The sequence below is a fragment of the Aspergillus caelatus genome (assembly GCF_009193585.1).
Source record: "Aspergillus caelatus strain CBS 763.97 unplaced genomic scaffold BDV27scaffold_123, whole genome shotgun sequence".
NCBI classification, from domain to species: domain Eukaryota; kingdom Fungi; phylum Ascomycota; class Eurotiomycetes; order Eurotiales; family Aspergillaceae; genus Aspergillus; species Aspergillus caelatus.
The window spans coordinates 27,153-44,937 of record NW_022475386.1 but is presented as its reverse complement, the minus strand read 5'-3'; the positions used below and the strand labels follow the sequence as shown (position 1 = coordinate 44,937).

Sequence of the window (17,785 nt, the reverse complement as noted above, 5' to 3'; positions counted from 1 at the left end):
GGTCCTTAGCACCACAAGCTCTCACCCTAGCCCAGACAACCTCATACATAGCGAACAGCAGGCCTGAATCAAAGGAAGTACGAGACAAATACTTACCACCATTGCCATGAGATCCTCTGATTAGCTCATTGACTCGCAAAGCACCTCTCTCTTGTGCCAGGATCGTCCAAACCTCATTCATAATCTCTGTCTTCATAGACTCTAATACAAGGAACAGCTCTTTCGAACGCATGGCAAACGCTTTTCCAACATTCTCAAGTTCCTCCTTCAATCTTCCGTTTTCAATATCCAGGGCCTCGACGCGCCTAAGCAAATTGTCGGATCCATTTGTGATTCTAATGTCAAGACTCTCGAGATCCTCAATGGCATTAGTCTCCACTTGCTTCACTTGTCGAGTCAATTCATTGACGGTTTGCTTCAGATCATTAATGGTATCTACGGTTGAGGTAAGGTCGGCTTTGGCTTTGTGGATTTCCTCGGCCAGGTGAATGTTTTCGCGCCGGATTTCGTGGGCCCATAGGAGTGAGGAGGGGGTTGATTCCGACTGTCGCGGAGAGGGTTCCATTCAGACTTTTTTTTTTTTTTTTTTATTGAGTAGGCAGGCTGGCTTCGATAGGTAGGCACTAGGCTAAATGAATTGGTAATATAGGAAGGTATCTAGGAGATGGAAGCATTGTACGGTAGAAAACTGAGTTGGGGGATGGTCATCCCATCAACACAACAAATTAGGACTAGAAACATAAATCATGGATGGCATTACCTCTTTTGTCTATTGTACTGAAGTAGGTACACAACCACCCCAACGTCATGATCATCTAATTGTCCACCCAAACTGCCTGAATGAACAAATCAATTTTTGGCCCGACCTTTCGATTAAGTATGTGCAGCATCCTTAACCAACCAGAGCGAGCTAGGTACAAAAAGGGAAAAAAAAAGTTGGAAAAAGGCGGAAGAGAAACCATGAATTACAGCAATAATTCGCACAAACATGTCGCATCTCCATAAGCAGGAAAACATAGGAAACCATAAACAGCAACGAGCAGAGGTATCCCTCTACTAGCTGCCGCGAGTAAAAATAAATGCTGGAGACACAGAAAGCCACTTTTGAAGGATTCTCCTTTGCCAAGAGAAGCACAACGATGTCATAACGCCTTTTCCACCGCAGCTTACCCTTGGACCGCTATTGGCAACTGCGATCGTAATCCGCATCGTGAGGTATAAAGGTGGGGGTGTTTAGATGAGGTCTATTGAGTGATTAGCAAAAACCAACATGAGAGAAAATTGACTTGGGAAAGACACTTACCAGCAACGTTCATGGGCATCTCCTCGATCTGGGTGCTGTAGAACTGCTCGATCTCACGCATCATGCGGACATCGTCAGCAGTGACGAAGTTGATAGCAACACCCTTACGACCGAAACGACCACCACGACCGATACGGTGAATGTAGTTCTCACGGTTAGCAGGCAGGTCGTAGTTGATGACCAGGGAGACCTGCTGGACGTCGATACCACGGGCCAAAAGGTCGGTGGCGATCAGGACACGGGAAGAACCAGAGCGGAACTCCTTCATGATAACATCACGCTGGCCCTGCTCCATATCACCGTGCATGGCGGAGACAGTGAAGTCACGAGCAGTGAGCTTGTCAGTGAGCCAGTCGACCTTGCGGCGGGTGTTGCAGAAGATGACGGCCTGGGTGATGGTGACAGTCTCGTAAAGATCGGAGAGGGTGTCAAGCTTCCACTCCTCCTTCTCGACGGCAATGTAGAACTGCTTGATACCTTCAAGGGTAAGTTCCTGCTTCTTGACCAGGATACGGATAGGGTCGCGCATGAACTTGGTAGTGACCTCAAGGACATCCTGGGGCATGGTGGCAGAGAGCAGGGTGACCTGGGTAGACTGGGGGAGGAGCTGGAAGATGTCGTAGATCTGCTCAGTGAAACCACGCTGTTTATTTGATCAACATCGGTGTTCCACGTGAGTTCGAGAACATGCAGTAAAACTTACAGACAACATCTCATCAGCCTCATCAAGGATGAAGAGCTTCATTTGGTCGGTCTTCAGGACACGGCGCTGGATCATATCGTGGATACGACCGGGGGTACCGACGACGACCTGGGGACCATCACGGAGAGCGTTCATGTCATCGCGGACAGCAGTACCACCAATACAAGCGTGGCATTGAATGTCCATGAAGTCACCAATGGCAACAACGACCTTCTGGATCTGCTGAGCCAACTCACGGGTAGGGGCGACAATGAGGGCCTGGCAGGCCTTCAGGTTGTTGTCGATCTTCTGGAGAGCGGAGATGGAGAAAGTGGCAGTCTTTCCAGTACCAGACTGGGCCTGAGCGATGACATCGTTACCTACATACGATCAGTTACCACTCATCCACTCTAAAGGATCGAGCAAAACCTACCCTTGATGATGGGCATGATAGCACGCTGCTGGATGGCAGACGGACGCTCGAAACCATAAGCGTAGACACCTGAAGAAACTCCGTTAGCACTTCCTGTTATCGACATCCTTTTCTGGTCGGACAAAAAGTGAATACATACCGCGAAGCAGCTCAGGCTTCAGGTCCATAGAGTCGAAGGAGTCGACGACCTCATCGTAGTTAGACTCGATCTGTCCTGTTCATTTGAAAAGTCTGGTTAGCCTGGATCCCGAGATATTGACGTTGGATGCTTTTTTTGTGTGGTGTGGTGCTTTGGTCTTTTTTTGCCCAACATCGAAGGGAAAAAAAATGACCAGCACCAGAAAAAACCCAAAAACGTTGGTTGAATCGACTGAAAGACGAAAGATTTTGAATTAGCGATAAGAACATACCCTCAGGGATCTCTTCCAATCCTTTATCGGCAGACATGATTGCGACTGTTGTAGAGAAAAGTTCACAGGCGAAGAACTGTGACCGGAAGACAGTGGGGTTTTGGGTGTGAACTGAGTGAGGGTTTCTTAGCGACAAACGATCCCAGTGGGGTGGCCGCCGTCGCAGAAAATCAAAGTCGGAAGAACTTTCACGGAAAGGAGAAAGACTAGACCTAAATAAAACAAGATCTAGTAGACGTGGGAGTTGAATAAATAGTTTATCTCACAAACAGTGTGGAATGGGAAAAGAAGAAGAAGAAGAAGAAAAAGAAAGAACAAAAAGAATAGCGAACCTTTTTTCTTTTGTTTCCTTTTTTTTTTTTTTTCCCTTTTTTTATTTTCTTCTCCTGCTTCCTTCCTTCAAGCCGCAAAATTTTTAATTTTTTTTATCCAGGTAGCGCCAATCAGTTCTGCCCAACGGATCTATACCGCCTTCCGCAAAAGCCAACCTACCCACACTTTTTTTTTTTTTTGCCTTCGCGTTTTGATTCGAGCCTGTCATAATTTTTTATAATTTTCTTTTTTTCTTTTCTTATTTTCTATGGCGGTTGATGGTTACTATCGGAAGTAGAGAATTTGCCATCAGCGTCATTCGATTTGGCCGGTTTATAGTTTGTCTCCCCTTTTAATTTGTCCAGGGGCTTTTCTTCAGACTGGCCTACTGTCCTTTGGCTCGTTCGCTTTCCTTGATATCCTTTAGGACCCATTGTGTTTTGTTGGCGGGCAGTATCAAACCCCACCAGAAAGGGAAGGCCTGACGCTTGTTTTCAAAATGCCGGACATCGCTTCACTGGACAACCACGATTTGGTCGGGCATGATGCCATTCCCGGTCATCCTTTGGGGGTGAAGCCCAGTGGCAATGCTTTGCTTGCCCAGGAGAATCTTCGTGCTACGATTGGAACGTTTAACCTGTTACCCGATGAACTGATCTTAATATTACTAGAGTTTCTTGATGGACGCAGTTTGTTACGTATTGGGCAGACATGTAAAGCCTTCTATGCGTTTACTAGAGCCGAGGACTTTTGGAAGTCTCTTTTCATTGGGTAAGATTGCTATAGATTGGAACCTCCTCTTTGATCCTTCTTTTTCCTTGTTTTACTTTGGGATTGTTTCCGATGTATATTAGTTCTAGGGCGGGATAACTGGGGATGGATTGTGGAATACGTGTGATCGTATAGGACCCGTGACATTACCCGTGCTATTGCAGCCTTTGTGTTATGCTTGTCGTATAATACTAGAACTTTAGTAGCTGGTCGTGTACTAAGATTGTTTCAGATCACCCCCCGCCTCGTTTACCTGGCAAGGATCATGGCGGTCTACCTTTCTCAACATCCCCCCTTCTAAAGCGGCCATCCTAGACTGCTCGACTTTGTATTCGGATGCCCTGCACCGTCCCTTCTACTGCGCACATATCTCTTTGAACCCTTACGTCACCAACATCCCGTCCCGAAACCAAATCGCTCGTCTCCCGAATCTCTCCCCGGAAGAATTCCATGAGAAATGGTCCGACACACCATTTATCCTGACTGAACCTGTCAAGGAGTGGCCCGCCTATCAAAACTGGACCGTTGAATCGTTGTTGTCGAAGTATGCGGACACAGTTTTCCGTGCGGAGGCTGTGGACTGGCCGTTCAAGACATATGTGGAGTACATGAAGAACAACTCGGATGAGAGCCCTCTCTACCTATTTGACCGGGCATTTGTGTCCAAAATGGGCCTGAAGGTCGGTCAGCGCGATGAGGAACCCGACGCCACATATTGGCCACCACCCTGTTTCGGAGAAGACTTCTTCTCCGTCTTGGGCAATGACCGCCCTGATAGGCAGTGGTTGATCATTGGTCCCGAGCGATCAGGAAGTACTTTCCATAAGGATCCTAATGCTACTAGCGCCTGGAACGCAGTAGTCCGCGGCTCCAAATACTGGATCATGTTTCCCTCGTCGTCCAAACTCCCCCCACCCCCAGGAGTGTATGTCTCTGAGGACCAGAGTGAAGTGACATCCCCTCTGAGCATCGCAGAGTGGCTTCTAGGTTTCCATGCCGAAGCCCGGCGCACACCGGGCTGCATCGAAGGTATCTGCCAGGAGGGAGAGATTCTGCATGTGCCCTCGGGTTGGTGGCATTTGGTGGTAAACATCGAGCCGGCCATCGCAATCACACAGAACTTTATCCCGCGTGCACACCTAAGCGCAGCTTTGGACTTCCTGAGTAACAAGGCTGATCAGATCTCGGGTTTTAGAAAAGACGTTGACAACCCTTACGAACAGTTTGTGAATAAAATGCACCAGGCTCACCCAGACTTGCTTGAACAAGCACTTGATGAGCTAAAAAAGAAAACTGAGGGCAAAAAGCGGAAATGGGACGAAATTGTCCATGGAAAATCAGAGCAAAACGGTGCTGGAGACTCATCTGAAGCAGGTGGATTCAGTTTTGGATTTGGGGATGACGGGAGCGACGTGGAGGTTCCCTGATCCACAGATTTGCATTATGACTGATGAACAAGACCAACTCCGGGTCAGAAATGCAAAGATACCATTATGTGATATGCAGTATATGCTATCGAGCGGCTCACCGCTAAGCTTTGCCAAGCTTAAAACTTTCCACTAATTTTCAAACGCAACAATTATCTGAAAGGGAATGATCAATGGCAAGCAACGGTCTTTGCAGCTGACATATTGTCTCCAAACACAAGATACCCTACGAATGCTCCAACGGCAACTGCAATCATGATCAACCCATTGTACGTCATGAACAGCAACCTGACCGATTAGTATTTAGATCAAGGATAGGTCACCAGAAGGGATTCGAGCTCACATGATAAAGAAACTATAAAAGACCTGCACGGCATATAATGCGGCCATGATGAGCTTTCCCCGCTGCTCCACAACCCTCCTGTTGTCCCTACCTGTAAGTAGCGGTGAGCTTTCGTCGCAGGAATGAGGAGCATGGCTTGAAGGGGCGATGGCCGGGGCAGATTCGCCGACGTTCTCATTGCCTTTAAGGTGTCAATGGAATGTGACTCAACCAAGCCCCCTGAAGGATTTCCCCCTCGAAATAGCTGTATATCGCGATGTAAAAGCAATAGATAAACTATAAGGCTTACCTCCCACAGCAGGCGTATTGAACGCATTCAAGCGTTGTGCATGCGCTGCCTCATACCGCCTAGTCAATTGTCGAATACCCTCGTAACCCGCCGTCAAAAGTACGATAACAACTAAGGAGACAAGAAGAGAGAAGGGACCGTCGACACGCCACTGGCGGAATATAATGCAAAGGTCTTTGGAGGACCATGTAAAGAGCATCTAGCGTTGTTGTCAGTTAGACCCGCCATAAGTGATTCCAAGTGCATCCCAATATAATGAATAATATAAGCTCACATTCATATTACACTGTCCTCCCATATCCATATCCCCATGCCCACCATGGCCATGGTCCATATCCATTCCCGAGTGGTGCATTGAGTGGTCCATCTTGTGACGTCAGCTTGGTAGCTTAAGAAGTACCGATCAAGAAATAAATCTTCTTATGTATACAACAGGAGACTATGTGAGAAATTATAGCACAAAGATAGCTACCAGGTATCTAGCGACAAACAGCAAGCAGAGGGTTGCTGACGCCATCACCTCCTCCCTAGATAGGCCGCCGCACATGTTCAACTGATCGACCGCCCGGCAATTCAACAATGCAAACCAGCCAAACACCATCGATAAGATGTGCGGCCAAATCCAGACCTTACCTCTTTCTCTCCCCGTTCTAGATCGATCAATCAGAGTCAATTGCGAGGAAGAACCGTGAAAATACAACTCGAGTCCAGCCACGAGCAACTTTACCTAGCCGTTTAGTATTTTGAATTCTAAACATCGCGCGCAAAGCGAGGCAACGAACATGACGGAATCCGCCCCTCCACCATCCGTCCCCAACACGGCCGCAACGCCGGGGGGTCCGACTACTACAAACCAATCCACAGCCTCCAATAATAATAGCAGCAATGGAACAGCATCAGCCCAAACTGGGGCAAACCGCGGCCTACCATACTATGAGAAACTGCGGCGTGAACTACGCGACACGTTACAAAAGAAGCGATTAATGGATAAAAGCATGGTATGTTACCTGTTGTGTCCATCCCATGCTGCTTGTTGTTACACTTCACAAAGTTCAGAAGGCCATTTCTTTGCCTATTGCAGTGCTTATACAGGCGGACGCGCAGGCCCAACTGGAAGATCAAATCTTCCGCTTCGAACAATCCTACCTCGAAGAAACAACCGCCGGGAATATCATTAAGGGATTCGATAACTATATCAAGGGCTCGTCCAGCGGTGCTGGTGCTGGTGGGTCATTAGCGCTTTCGGGAGGTGCAGGTGGCGCCAGAAGAAAGGCACAGGTGACTGATGCCGATCGTGTTTTCTCGAGAAGCTCGGCGAGCTTTATGCGGGTATGTTCTCTCTTGAAGTCGCAGTCTTGGGTAAGGCCCGGGGATCAATGGCTAATATTCATGAAGGATTCGACACCATCATCTGTTCAGACTACTCCGTCGCATGCCCCGACACCGACGTCTGTCAATGGATCGTCAGGGAAACCGAATGGCGATTCTTCCGCTCCAGGAAGTGTGAAAGGAGGATCGTCTTCGTCGAAGAATAAGAAAAAGTCAAATGCCAATAAGGATAAGAATGAAGATGATGATGAGGCAGGGGATAAGCCACCCACGAAGAGGTTGAAAATCAGCTACGGAAGGGATTGATCAGTCGATTTTGACGGGAGTTTTGAGTCGATTTCTTGGGTTTATCCTGCTTTACATATGGGATTACGGATCGGATTGGTGATGGAGCTCTAAGGCGCTGTGGCTTTGGCCTTTTGATTCAGTTAACGAGCATCTGCATGCGTTTTTCTTTTTCATATATTATAAGATATCCTTTGTATTATTAAGCGCATAGCTTATCCAAACTATCTCCAAAGATGATGATGCATGTATCACCGAAAACACTTGACTACAGTTGCAAACGGAAGGTAGCAACCTCATACGCCCTTAACTCAATGTCAACATCCGTGGTCCCATTACCCTTGGTAATGGCAAGAACTGTCTCATCATCCTCAAGTACGTTGCATTTCCAGATCTTTTTGACAGGCAACCTAGTATGAATAGTGCCCCGGCTCTTACCGCCAAGTGACTCGTAAATACGCAGGACAATGCTCTTTCCTGCGCGACGGGGTAGATTGTCTCGGGAAACGTCTTCGTCATCTTCTCCGCGCTTAACCACGTCCAAGATGAGCGATGGGGAGCCGCTGATGGAGATAGAGTTAAAGACACCCTTATCCCCAGAGCCAAATGCTGACTCAAGAGCAAGTGGGTGGTTGAAATTATACCCTGCTCGGATGGTGCGTGAATCAAGAGGCCCAGCATGAGGCAGGATGGCATATCGTATGTGATGACGGCCCATATCTGCGTGCGCATCCGGCGCTTTGGGTGCTCGGAGCAGAGATAGACGCATTAGGTTGCCACAGGTTGCAAAACCATATTTGGAGTCATTCAGGACCGACACGCCATATCCATTCTCAGACAGATCGGCCCATTTATGGCAGCACACTTCAAATTTAGCCATGTCCCAGCTAGAAAAATCAGTCAGTTCAAACTTTCATAGTGGACGGCGATGGGCTTACCTCGTGTTGTAGTGTGTTGGACGTTTGATGATTCCATACTGGGTCTCGTAGGATGCTTCTGTGTTTGTAATGTCCACAGGGAACTCTACCTTGAGGAATTTCATGGTTTCTTGCCACTCGACTTCACTCTCAAACTCCACGTATGATGGTTCATCCCCGGCAACAGCAGAAAGACTGATTGTTGTCTTAACCCAGCTGTTCTCGCTGATCTTGATTTCAGTGACCACACTGGCGCGATATGGATCATTCTCGGCGATGGCAGTTCTACTAGAGTGCAATTCCTTCCTTGACTCTAGATGGAAGACTTCAACATCCCAGGCTTGCCAATAAAGTGGCTTATCATCAAATATGACCAACTGCCCAGCCTTGCCGCCCTTCGCGATCACTTCACGATCCGCCTCAACATCGAATAGGGATATGATAACTCCATTGTGGATGTCCACCCTCAACTTCGTATTCTCAAGGCGGAACACCCCCGCCCGGATCTCCGACACGGTTACTCGAGAAGAAGTGACTGGGTTGACTCGATACTCCATGAGGCCCGTCTTCCCGCTAACCACGGCATACTTCCGGCGGTTTGCTTCTTCGAACCTAGGAGGGAGCTTAACAACTTCCGAACGGTGCCAAGGCAGAGTGTTAATCGCCACAAGGCTCTTGGAAGGCTTCTTGTCTCCGAATCCAAGAGCCTCAAGGGCTTGTCTCCTAACTTTCTGACCAATTTCGAATATCTCGGCATAAAGTTTGTCAGAGTCATCATAACACATCTCGATGGAACTGCCTGGCAGACAGTCATGGAACTGGCATAGGAGCACGCCCTCCCACATATCGTCTATCTCCTTCTTGGGATATCGATAATTGCCACTAGATTGAGTGACCGACGCAAGCGTGGCCAGATACTCGATCTCCCGAAGCAAGAATTCAGACTTGCGATTGTTTCGCTTGTTGTTTGCTTGAGTAGTATATGTACCGCGGTGTAGCTCGAAATAAAGCTCACCGTACCATGTAGCGAACTGTGTGCCCTCCTCAACCTTCTTCTCCAGTCTTGCGAAGAAATCGTCCACTGACTCACCCATCTTTACACGTGGAAGCAGGCCTGTCTTATCACTCAGGCCACGACAGCGGCGCAGCTTCTCCAAATGCTCGAAGGTCGGCCCACCACCACCGTCACCCTTTCCGAACACAAGAAGTGATGTGTTATCGTTGTCCATGGACTTGTGCTGCGTGACGCTGCGTTTCACATCACCGAAGTGAGCCGAGGCAGTGTATGTCTCTGATGGCGCCATATGGCACATAACCTGGCTACCATCGAGCGCGACCCACTGGAAGGTAGTGTGTGGGAAGTTATTTATATTGTTCCAGCTAAGCTTCTGTGTAAAGAAGCGACTCATGCCGGCTAGACGGCAGATCTGGGGTATCTGTGTCGAGTAGCCAAAGGTATCCGGTAACCAGAACGTTGTACAACGCTCACCAAAGTGGCTTTCGAAGAACCGCTGGCCATAGAGGAACTGTCTCACTAATGATTCTCCGCTGGGCATGTTGGTATCATGCTCAACCCAGCTACCACCGATAGGTTGGAAGTGGCCCTTCCTGACCCATCCCTTCGCGCGGTCGAAGACTGAGGGGTAGTATTGTTTCAACCATTTGAATTGCTGCGCCTGCGAGCAAGTAAAGCGGTGTTCTGGATACCTCTCCATCAAATCACACTGGTTTGACCATGACCGAGCCACTTTACGCTTAGTCTCTGCCCAGGGCCACAACCAGCACGTATCGATATGACAATGTCCAATTCCGTAGACTATTGGCTGTGTATCGGTGTCATAGACCTCCGATGAATCAACTTTGTCACCGAGGTATTTCCTGGCAATCTTACGTCCTTCCTTGATGGATTCTTGGCTCCCACTGCCAGCAATGAAAGCGTCCATAATAGCATTAGTTACCATGTTGGCTTCGTGAGATTCCCAGGAATCTCCTGGAAACTCTCGAGCAGCATCTACACGTTGTCAGCACAGCTAGTCAATGTGCACAACGGATAGATAATAAAAACAAAATGCAGGTTTGGATCCCATACCTCCGATAATCCAGAAATCATAGAACAATGCCCGCGCCTCAAGATTGACAGCTGTGATCTGTGCTTTTTGCAGGGTGAAGTATTTATCAGGAGCTGGTGGCTGAATTGAGTCCCCACCAGGTGCATTTCCAAACATCCCATTACAGGCCATTTCGATATAGAAGGTATGCTCCTTCCCATCGCGCCAGGCGTCGGGGATGATCCACTCGATACGCTCCCCGCCACCAGTCAGGCCCTGCAGTGGATGACCATCTTCAGTCCAGACTAAGCCCTCATTGTTCGCATCCCAATGAAACTCCAGCCGCTCTTTTTGGCGTAGGTCCTCTGGAACCGTCAGATGGATGCGGAACCAGTGAGTTGACCAACTAGGACCAAATGAAGCGCCGATATGCGTAGGCTTGAAGTCATGTGAAGTTGCCTCTTCAAACGTAGGGCGCTCCAAATTAGGGACCGAGTATACGGAGAGCTTAACATGCTCTTTGTCAGAGTTCACGGCTTCATAAAGTTTACTGTAGGGCATTAGACGCATGTACCAGTGACGTGACTAGGGACTATATTTACATACGAAACGAGATTCTGTCCCTCGTACTGGCCGTTAGCCGTAAACTGTCTCAAACGATCTGTATAGATACCATGAATTCGTTGACCGACGGGGCCGCTTGGAGCTCGGGGGAGAGAGCTGGAAGCTTGTCGCGGAACGTCTCCACCCATGATAACGGATCCGATCAATTGTGGGTATTAATTAAGCTTATCAGGATATCAAAGGGTAATGATGTCTGCATCAGAGCAGGGATAGAGGATGGGTGTCAGAAAGAGGGTCAATTGAAAGAGACAGCAAGAGGAGGAGTGGAGAGAGAAAAAGGCAGAGAGCTAATCGTTTCCGGGGTGGGAATCAGGAACGAAACAAGCAGGTGACGCTGTCTGCATTCCAAGTACTACGTAAATGCGGAGAAATCCTGTGACCTGGCGATTTATGGCGGGGAAGCCTCCAATCCGGATGAGCATGGAATGTGTCCAATTGGAGCCAAGAACCAGCACCAACATATGATATTTGACCGATATACAGGATTCTTTGGACCCCATTATACTAGGGGCACAAGTACAAAATAAGAGATATTATCATAGAGGAAGAGTATTACTAACAGTATTACATTTCCTAGCTCTGCCCGGAACCCCAAGGCAGTAAGAGAGGCACCAAGTGCCCCCTCGCATCCATTCAATAGAACAACAAATCGCTGGTGTTCATGCAACTATATCATAACTCAGACAACAATAGTAAAGGTGTATCAAATATCATGCACATGAACAGTGAATCAATCTCCCCAGGATTTTATCCATAACGCCTACCGTAACTACCGCCAGGATATCGAGAGAAAGGAAACCAAAAGTGTACAAGTAAAATCAGAATAAACGGGGGAATGAAAAGAGAGATGGAAGAAAGAGTGGGTAGGTAGATAGAGAAAACCAGAAGGTGAGAGGGGCCAAAAAGTGGATCAACGATCTAGACGATACAAGATGTAGTAAGACGACTGATCTGCTAAGATCACTAGTTATGCATAGTCATATCCAAGGATCAACCCGTCCGTAGGTAGTATATGGGTTAACCGGACCAATTAATCTGATCTTGGATTTCAATTGTCTCCGTCTTCGATCGACTTGAGCCTGAATTATCTTCTGCCTCGCTTCATCCAGCGCTATAAGGACATGACTCGTTCCATCCTGCAACACTCTAACGCAGAACCGTGTGCCTTGCTGTAGTGTAGAGCATGTTGATGGTCCGGTCCTCGGAGAGGTTTCATACCGAAAAGTTGAGGCCTGTTTCCGATATTTCGGAAATCTTACATTGCCTCTTTGCCGGTAACTGATCCTCTTTTCACGTCCGGGCTTCTCTCGCGTGGCTGGCCCATACCTTTGGTAAGCCGAGATGCGGACGGCTGGCTGTTTCTTTTGATAGGGTGTTATCGAGTTCACTATTCTGTCGCTTTCGTCCTCACTTGAACTGCTGCCCATTGACAGCCGTTTGAGATCGGCAGAGAGATAGAGAAAGTTCTGTTGCGGCCCTGTACTTCCACGATCGGAATAGTTAGAGTAGTTGCTAGAAGAAGTCTTCCGGGAGCATCGATATTCTTCCGGAAACTCAGAGGGAGCCGTCGATGCTCGTGGTCGTCGCTTAGGCTTGATCTTATCAATGGAGTGCTTGGACAGTCTTCGTTGTACGTAGGAGCGGATAGACTTGCGTACGTCATGGGCAAGTGCTCGCTTATCCGGTGAAGTACAGCGAGGACTTATCTTCGTAAAGTCGAATGCCGCTAGGTTCAATCGACTGTTATTCTGCTTCCGAGGTGCAGGTGGAAACTTGGGGTACCCAGGTGGCAGTTCTGATGGCATCGCGAGCTCTGGAAAGAACTCCCATTTCTTCTCTCTGAAATAATGGTTAGGAGCGGCACGTGGCCGATGACGGTGACGATCATCAGACAATGTGGTGAGCGGCAGAGGTGACGGTTCTGGTTTGTTATATGGTTTCACGGGGGAAGAGCGATCTATGCTAGAGATAGGAGAATGTTCGACGAATTCGTCCAGATCATCCGAGGGTGAACGAACACAAACTGGGTAACCTTCGGACGACGCATCAGATGTACGACGAGTTTCGAGGCTGACATCTGTGCTGCTGTCGTCGCTCCATCCCATCGAACTCTCCATTGAAGGTGTCTCAGGTAGTGGTTTCGCAGGCAGCTTGGGGAGTGGCTTATCCAACCGAAGTGCTGACCGAGCAGCAGGCTGAGGTGTAGGTGGAGGCACAACTTTCTCTAGTCCCTCGAGTGACCGAGACGGTCTCACTGGAGGAGCCTGTCTTGGGACAGCGAGAGAGGTCGGTGAAAGCATGGCTGAGATCTATATTTAAATGACGTTTCGTGACGGAGAAGAATGTTCTATCTGCCCCTTCCCCGAGGAAAGAGGGGAGGGAATCAGGGCAGAACAGCGGTGCGAGAGAAAGAGGTGTTGATAATAAGCAAGTAGTCCGAAAAGCAAGCAACCACTCCTGTGTCACTTTGAAAAATCGAATAAGGCGAGATTATGCCCGATAACGCCGTACGAGGCTTCCAAATTCCAGAGCTCAATATTATTTATTCTTCTTATCTGCGTCCAGGATGATGGTCACAAGACCCCGGTCCCCGCAGAGTCAGCTTGTGGCTCGAGCCCTAATCCTAGCCTGCAGAAGAATTCCCAACAACGGAACACGCGGGACCATTTTTTCTAAAAGAAATAAATAGGAAGCAAATAAAATGAGAGGGGCCTGGGGTGTGAGATAAGAAGAAATAGAAGCAAACAACCGACAAAGAAATTAGAGGTAATGTGATATAAAGGGATGGAGGATGCAGCTCAACGAGGCAGCCAGTTGGGGAATCATAATAACGCTCCAGTATTATTACCCACATCCCTGGATAGAAATGTCCGGAAATGGCGGTCCAAGAAATAAAAGACCCATCCAAAGTGTTGTGGTCTATTCGTGGGTCTCCTGCAAGATCGCCATGGTCGTGGTCATCATGGGCAACAATAACCTCATGGACCGACAAAAGGGTGACACACCCATGCAAGGGATACTCTGGGTTTTGCACCGCCTGCACCGATATCAACCGCCAAATCGACTATCGTAATAAATCGATGACGAAAGAGTTCATCCTAGAAGCATAATTTCTGGAACACGGGAAATAAACTCATTGCTAGACTAGTAGATAGGAGGTTATGTGGCATCTAGAAATGGTTGAAAGATCGCGGTGAAATATATCCGAAAAGGTAGTAGACTCGGAAGGTAGTGCCCGCAGCAGGGCAGCAAGGAAATCGTCCTTGGGTAGGATAATACCGTACTGAGTAGGTGGATCCGGTACCTACCGTAGTGCCCAGTCCCCACACTCTTAGGGGATCATCGTCCTTGACACCGCAATTCCCTTGAGGCCGATCCAAATGAGTGGAGCGTCACTGCACCGTCAGCAACCGGTATGAACTCGAAGAAAGTCGAAGGCACTAAACTTTGCACCAGCACTCGATCGCGTTAGACTCTCCATGTGTTCACTCTCTACAACAAAGAAAACATTCTATGCCATGCGCCGCCGCATTCCTAGTAGTCTTTTCGCCCGATATTAGTGACGAATGCGAGGAAGGCTAGGAATTGTATACGCGTGTTCTCTCGCTTTTCCTTTTCGTATTCTCAACAAGCTCAACTTTCGAGATGGCTATGTATCTGGGTTGTGCTGGTCCATATACGCCTAGAGTCCTCGTTCCCCACAGAATACTGTATTCATGACATACATGCCCTTGGATCTATCACATTTAGCGTCTTGCGGTGAGCACCGCTTAAATTTTATCTCGAGATTATACTTCGACTGACAGTGTCATAGCACAGGAACAAGATAGAACAGTCTAAAACAAGAAAGAGAGCCCCTCTTCCATATTTACTTCCTGTGTACTCCGTACATTAGACCTTTCTTCCGGATTCCAATGACTTGGAGCTGGGCCCGGATATCGTACAACGCTAATTTGGATAACCCTAACCGTCACCTTTAATTAAGTCTTCCGATTATAGTAAGTTAAATGTTTTTATTCAAATAGCTCAACTTTTTCTTTTCCTTGTGTAACAAGCAAGTTTCTTTGCCCCTCATGTTGGTCCAACAATTATGCAGCAGTATGGCGCATGAATAGACTATAGCTGAACTTAGTAGAAAGAAGCTAGCGTTGGTCGCTGTGATAGTAGTACCCGTTACATGCAGCAAATGTGTTTCGTAGTCCTAGATACTCCCATTTATCGCTACATTTTGCGTACTAATAAAGTGAAATCCAACTTGATTAGTTGTTCTCGGCTCTTCCAGTGACACATCGAGAAAGAGAAACGCTTGTTCGGAGCTGAAGTGCTCCGAGTTAGGCCATTTTTAACAATGAACTGAATTAAGCTTGATATTATGGATAAAGATTACTTGGAAGGTTACGGACTTGGTGTCAAACACTAGAAGCTCGATCATCCCGCAGTCATCCCTGAGATTCTCCATAAATAGCTGAAAGCTTGTTCCCAAACAGGGAATTTCACGAAACATACTCAGGTGACAGCCAGGCGCCTGACATCAGGGTGAGAAAACAATAGTCATAGAAATAAAAAGAAAGAAAAGAAAACAGGAAAAGAAAAATGGGAACTTGAGGATTATGCAGAACACGGTACATCTCCTGTGAGCAAACTTTTGCATGCACACGCTAGAAGCGAATGGTACTGCGTGCCTCACACATGGCAACCCAAGAATACGGACACTTTTCTCCATTGTTCAAAGGCAACTTGTCTTCTTGGCCTTACCCAATTTGTTTACGTTGAACGAGACTTGAGGTATATCCATGCAGGCTTAGCAAGCTATAACTTACCCACATGGCTAGACCTGCACTAGGCCCGCTGTGGTGGCAGTACCTATATTCCATGGTGCATGCTTGCGTCCAGATTTCAGCCTTTCAGTCATTAGTTCCCGTGTCGCTCGCGTAATCACGTCCGTCCTACCCATGGCTCCCTCAGGGATAATCCCAATCTTCTGGGTATCCCTGTGCAAGGAGCGAACCCCGTTCGTTAAGGCCGCTTAGAGCGGCTGAAAGAAACTGGCATTACTCTAAATGTGATTCGGATATATTTCGGGATAGGGCTCGATCAATCGTTGATAACTCAAATCCCCGGCCGAGGGAGCACTGTCACTGAGCATGGTTTCAGTTACTCTGAGCGCAGCTGACTTGCTCGTACTATCCCTAGTGAGCCAGGCTTCCGGTAGGGGGCAAGGGATGTCCACGCGAAGCAGAATAGGAGATAGGCCCGGACTTAACAGTAAACTTTCGTTTTGAGGTCCAACCCGTCACCTGGGGAATGTATCAGATCGGAGAACTGAACAAAAGAATAATGAAAGTCCCCGTTCTAAGACATAGATCAAGGGGTTTGAAAGCTACCATACCCAATTCGGCCCAGGGTTACTCTACCATGGAGCCTAGTACGTACTCACCCCAGCCTAACGATGAAATGAACAAGGTTACTATGTGTGTATGCATGATAGTCACTTTCTTATGTTCAGATGCAACCAATTGCTCATGGCAAAGGTCTCAATAGTCCAGTTAGTTTTGGTAAACTACCCTCTCAGCAAATGCCACAAAATCGAAAGAGCGCTGTTGGGGTCACTAAGCTCCAGATGTATCCAATAATCTAAACAGAAACGTGGCGATAGTTTGACCTGGCAAATCTTCCCTACGTACAGTATGGCGTTCTCACATGCATCCTTCCGGAATGCATCCTCCTGGACATATAATTAGCAACATGACCATCTTGTACTTCGTGTCAACCAACAAACTAGTGCTCTAGATCGTATGTCGCTCTTCCTGGCTGATCAACTCTTCAATCTATAATGTAATTTGCAGTAACCCATTGGGAAGGAATGCTACTAGCTGGAACGACGTTAGAAGAAAAGGGTGAGAGGCAAGGGTGAGTTGTTCTTAGTGTCGCTTCATCAATCACGTCGTAAAGGCCATAGCCCCTAGGCAGTCCGATAGATTTTATGATCACGAAGTCGAACACGAACAGTTGTGGAAGAAGCTGTAACAGTGACCAGAGCTTGAAAAGGACCCTATCTTGTGCAATGCTAAACGAACCTTGGATCCATGCGTTAAGCTCTGGCGTGTATGTCCACCCAGCACTGTTGAGCTTGGTGTCACCAAAAAAAAAAAAAAAAAAAAAGTAGCTTGTGAGATAAGGCGCTTGGCCTCTGATGCTTACATCAACTGCCGCACGCTGAATAGTTGAAACAGTGCAAGTGCAAACTCCCAAGGGGTGGCTAACGGGGAAAAGATCCGGAAACGCATGGTACAACCACGTGTGGCCGAAGTGTCAGAGGTTTTGTTGATTATCCTTGGAACTAACAAAGGGAATGACCAAATAGGATGAGCGACGAATTGGTTAGGGAGGTATTCTTCTGCTCTCAAAACACTAACCGCTACATAGGATCACTGCATTTCGAGTGACATTAATGCAGGAAATACTAATTTACTTTCTTTGTTCTTAACCTCATGTAATCGGCATCGGACTAAGTATGCCCTCAGAATGTGTGGTTAGCTACAAAGCAATTCTCGTTGATTCCAATATGTTCTGAAGAGAACGTGCTCTCTAGAGACCAGACGCAAGGTCTTC

The 17,785-nt window shown here is 47.7% G+C and overlaps 7 protein-coding genes across 7 annotated transcripts; 3 read left to right on the top strand and 4 right to left on the bottom strand.

Moving 5' to 3' along the window:
* Window positions 1-6: 6 nt before the first annotated feature.
* On the bottom strand, window positions 7-2,434 carry tif1 (putative eukaryotic translation initiation factor 4; the record flags this gene model as incomplete). Its single annotated transcript, XM_032073998.1, has 4 exons — window positions 7-570; window positions 1,267-1,946; window positions 2,007-2,365; window positions 2,419-2,434. The coding sequence occupies 4 exons, from the start codon at window positions 2,432-2,434 to the stop codon at window positions 426-428; spliced, it is 1,200 nt and encodes a 399-aa protein (XP_031926171.1). The 3' UTR covers window positions 7-425.
* Window positions 2,435-3,399: 965 nt separating this feature from the next.
* Window positions 3,400-5,492, top strand: BDV27DRAFT_11470 (putative F-box and JmjC domain protein). Its single transcript, XM_032064614.1, has 2 exons — window positions 3,400-3,911; window positions 4,144-5,492. Exons 1-2 carry the CDS (start codon window positions 3,640-3,642, stop codon window positions 5,336-5,338), a joined length of 1,467 nt encoding a protein of 488 aa, XP_031926170.1. The 5' UTR covers window positions 3,400-3,639; the 3' UTR covers window positions 5,339-5,492.
* BDV27DRAFT_11458 (low-affinity Cu transporter) lies at window positions 5,424-6,477 on the bottom strand. The gene is made up of 4 exons (XM_032064610.1): window positions 6,245-6,477; window positions 5,971-6,169; window positions 5,682-5,862; window positions 5,424-5,626 (listed from the first exon to the last, which is right to left on the bottom strand). The coding sequence occupies exons 1-4, from the start codon at window positions 6,335-6,337 to the stop codon at window positions 5,509-5,511; spliced, it is 591 nt and encodes a 196-aa protein (XP_031926169.1). The 5' UTR covers window positions 6,338-6,477; the 3' UTR covers window positions 5,424-5,508.
* A 160-nt stretch (window positions 6,478-6,637) lies between these two features.
* BDV27DRAFT_11436 (chromatin modification-related protein EAF6/MEAF6) lies at window positions 6,638-7,729 on the top strand. The gene is made up of 3 exons (XM_032064604.1): window positions 6,638-6,968; window positions 7,075-7,299; window positions 7,366-7,729. Exons 1-3 carry the CDS (start codon window positions 6,753-6,755, stop codon window positions 7,603-7,605), a joined length of 681 nt encoding a protein of 226 aa, XP_031926168.1. The 5' UTR covers window positions 6,638-6,752; the 3' UTR covers window positions 7,606-7,729.
* Window positions 7,729-11,472, bottom strand: ams1 (alpha-mannosidase). The gene is made up of 4 exons (XM_032064602.1): window positions 11,156-11,472; window positions 10,591-11,099; window positions 8,523-10,512; window positions 7,729-8,471 (listed from the first exon to the last, which is right to left on the bottom strand). Exons 1-4 carry the CDS (start codon window positions 11,299-11,301, stop codon window positions 7,853-7,855), a joined length of 3,264 nt encoding a protein of 1,087 aa, XP_031926167.1. The 5' UTR covers window positions 11,302-11,472; the 3' UTR covers window positions 7,729-7,852.
* A 181-nt stretch (window positions 11,473-11,653) lies between these two features.
* Window positions 11,654-13,871, bottom strand: BDV27DRAFT_130443 (uncharacterized protein). The gene has a single exon (XM_032067417.1). It carries the CDS (start codon window positions 13,471-13,473, stop codon window positions 12,151-12,153), a length of 1,323 nt encoding a protein of 440 aa, XP_031926166.1. The 5' UTR covers window positions 13,474-13,871; the 3' UTR covers window positions 11,654-12,150.
* Window positions 13,872-13,883: 12 nt separating this feature from the next.
* On the top strand, window positions 13,884-14,341 carry BDV27DRAFT_130442 (uncharacterized protein). Its single transcript, XM_032067416.1, has one exon. The coding sequence runs from the start codon at window positions 13,965-13,967 to the stop codon at window positions 14,244-14,246; it is 282 nt and encodes a 93-aa protein (XP_031926165.1). The 5' UTR covers window positions 13,884-13,964; the 3' UTR covers window positions 14,247-14,341.
* Window positions 14,342-17,785: the final 3,444 nt, after the last annotated feature.

Bases quoted from the DNA above. Each gene is read 5' to 3' on its own strand.
- BDV27DRAFT_11458 (XM_032064610.1), bottom strand. From the start codon at position 6,337: ATGGACCACTCAATGCACCACTCGGGAATGGATATGGACCATGGCCAT. The intron at 6,170-6,244 runs GTGAGCTTATAT...CAACAACGCTAG, and splicing joins GAGGACAGTGTAATATGAAT to ATGCTCTTTACATGGTCCTC. The intron at 5,863-5,970 runs GTAAGCCTTATA...GACACCTTAAAG, and splicing joins CAATACGCCTGCTGTGGGAG to GCAATGAGAACGTCGGCGAA.
- BDV27DRAFT_11436 (XM_032064604.1), top strand. From the start codon at position 6,753: ATGACGGAATCCGCCCCTCCACCATCCGTCCCCAACACGGCCGCAACG. The intron at 6,969-7,074 runs GTATGTTACCTG...GCGGACGCGCAG, and splicing joins GATTAATGGATAAAAGCATG to GCCCAACTGGAAGATCAAAT. The intron at 7,300-7,365 runs GTATGTTCTCTC...ATATTCATGAAG, and splicing joins GCTCGGCGAGCTTTATGCGG to GATTCGACACCATCATCTGT.
- BDV27DRAFT_11470 (XM_032064614.1), top strand. From the start codon at position 3,640: ATGCCGGACATCGCTTCACTGGACAACCACGATTTGGTCGGGCATGAT. The intron at 3,912-4,143 runs GTAAGATTGCTA...AGATTGTTTCAG, and splicing joins TGGAAGTCTCTTTTCATTGG to ATCACCCCCCGCCTCGTTTA.
- BDV27DRAFT_130442 (XM_032067416.1), top strand. From the start codon at position 13,965: ATGCAGCTCAACGAGGCAGCCAGTTGGGGAATCATAATAACGCTCCAG.
- BDV27DRAFT_130443 (XM_032067417.1), bottom strand. From the start codon at position 13,473: ATGCTTTCACCGACCTCTCTCGCTGTCCCAAGACAGGCTCCTCCAGTG.
- ams1 (XM_032064602.1), bottom strand. From the start codon at position 11,301: ATGGGTGGAGACGTTCCGCGACAAGCTTCCAGCTCTCTCCCCCGAGCT. The intron at 11,100-11,155 runs GTATGTAAATAT...AATGCCCTACAG, and splicing joins GAGGGACAGAATCTCGTTTC to TAAACTTTATGAAGCCGTGA. The intron at 10,513-10,590 runs GTATGGGATCCA...GACAACGTGTAG, and splicing joins TGATTTCTGGATTATCGGAG to ATGCTGCTCGAGAGTTTCCA.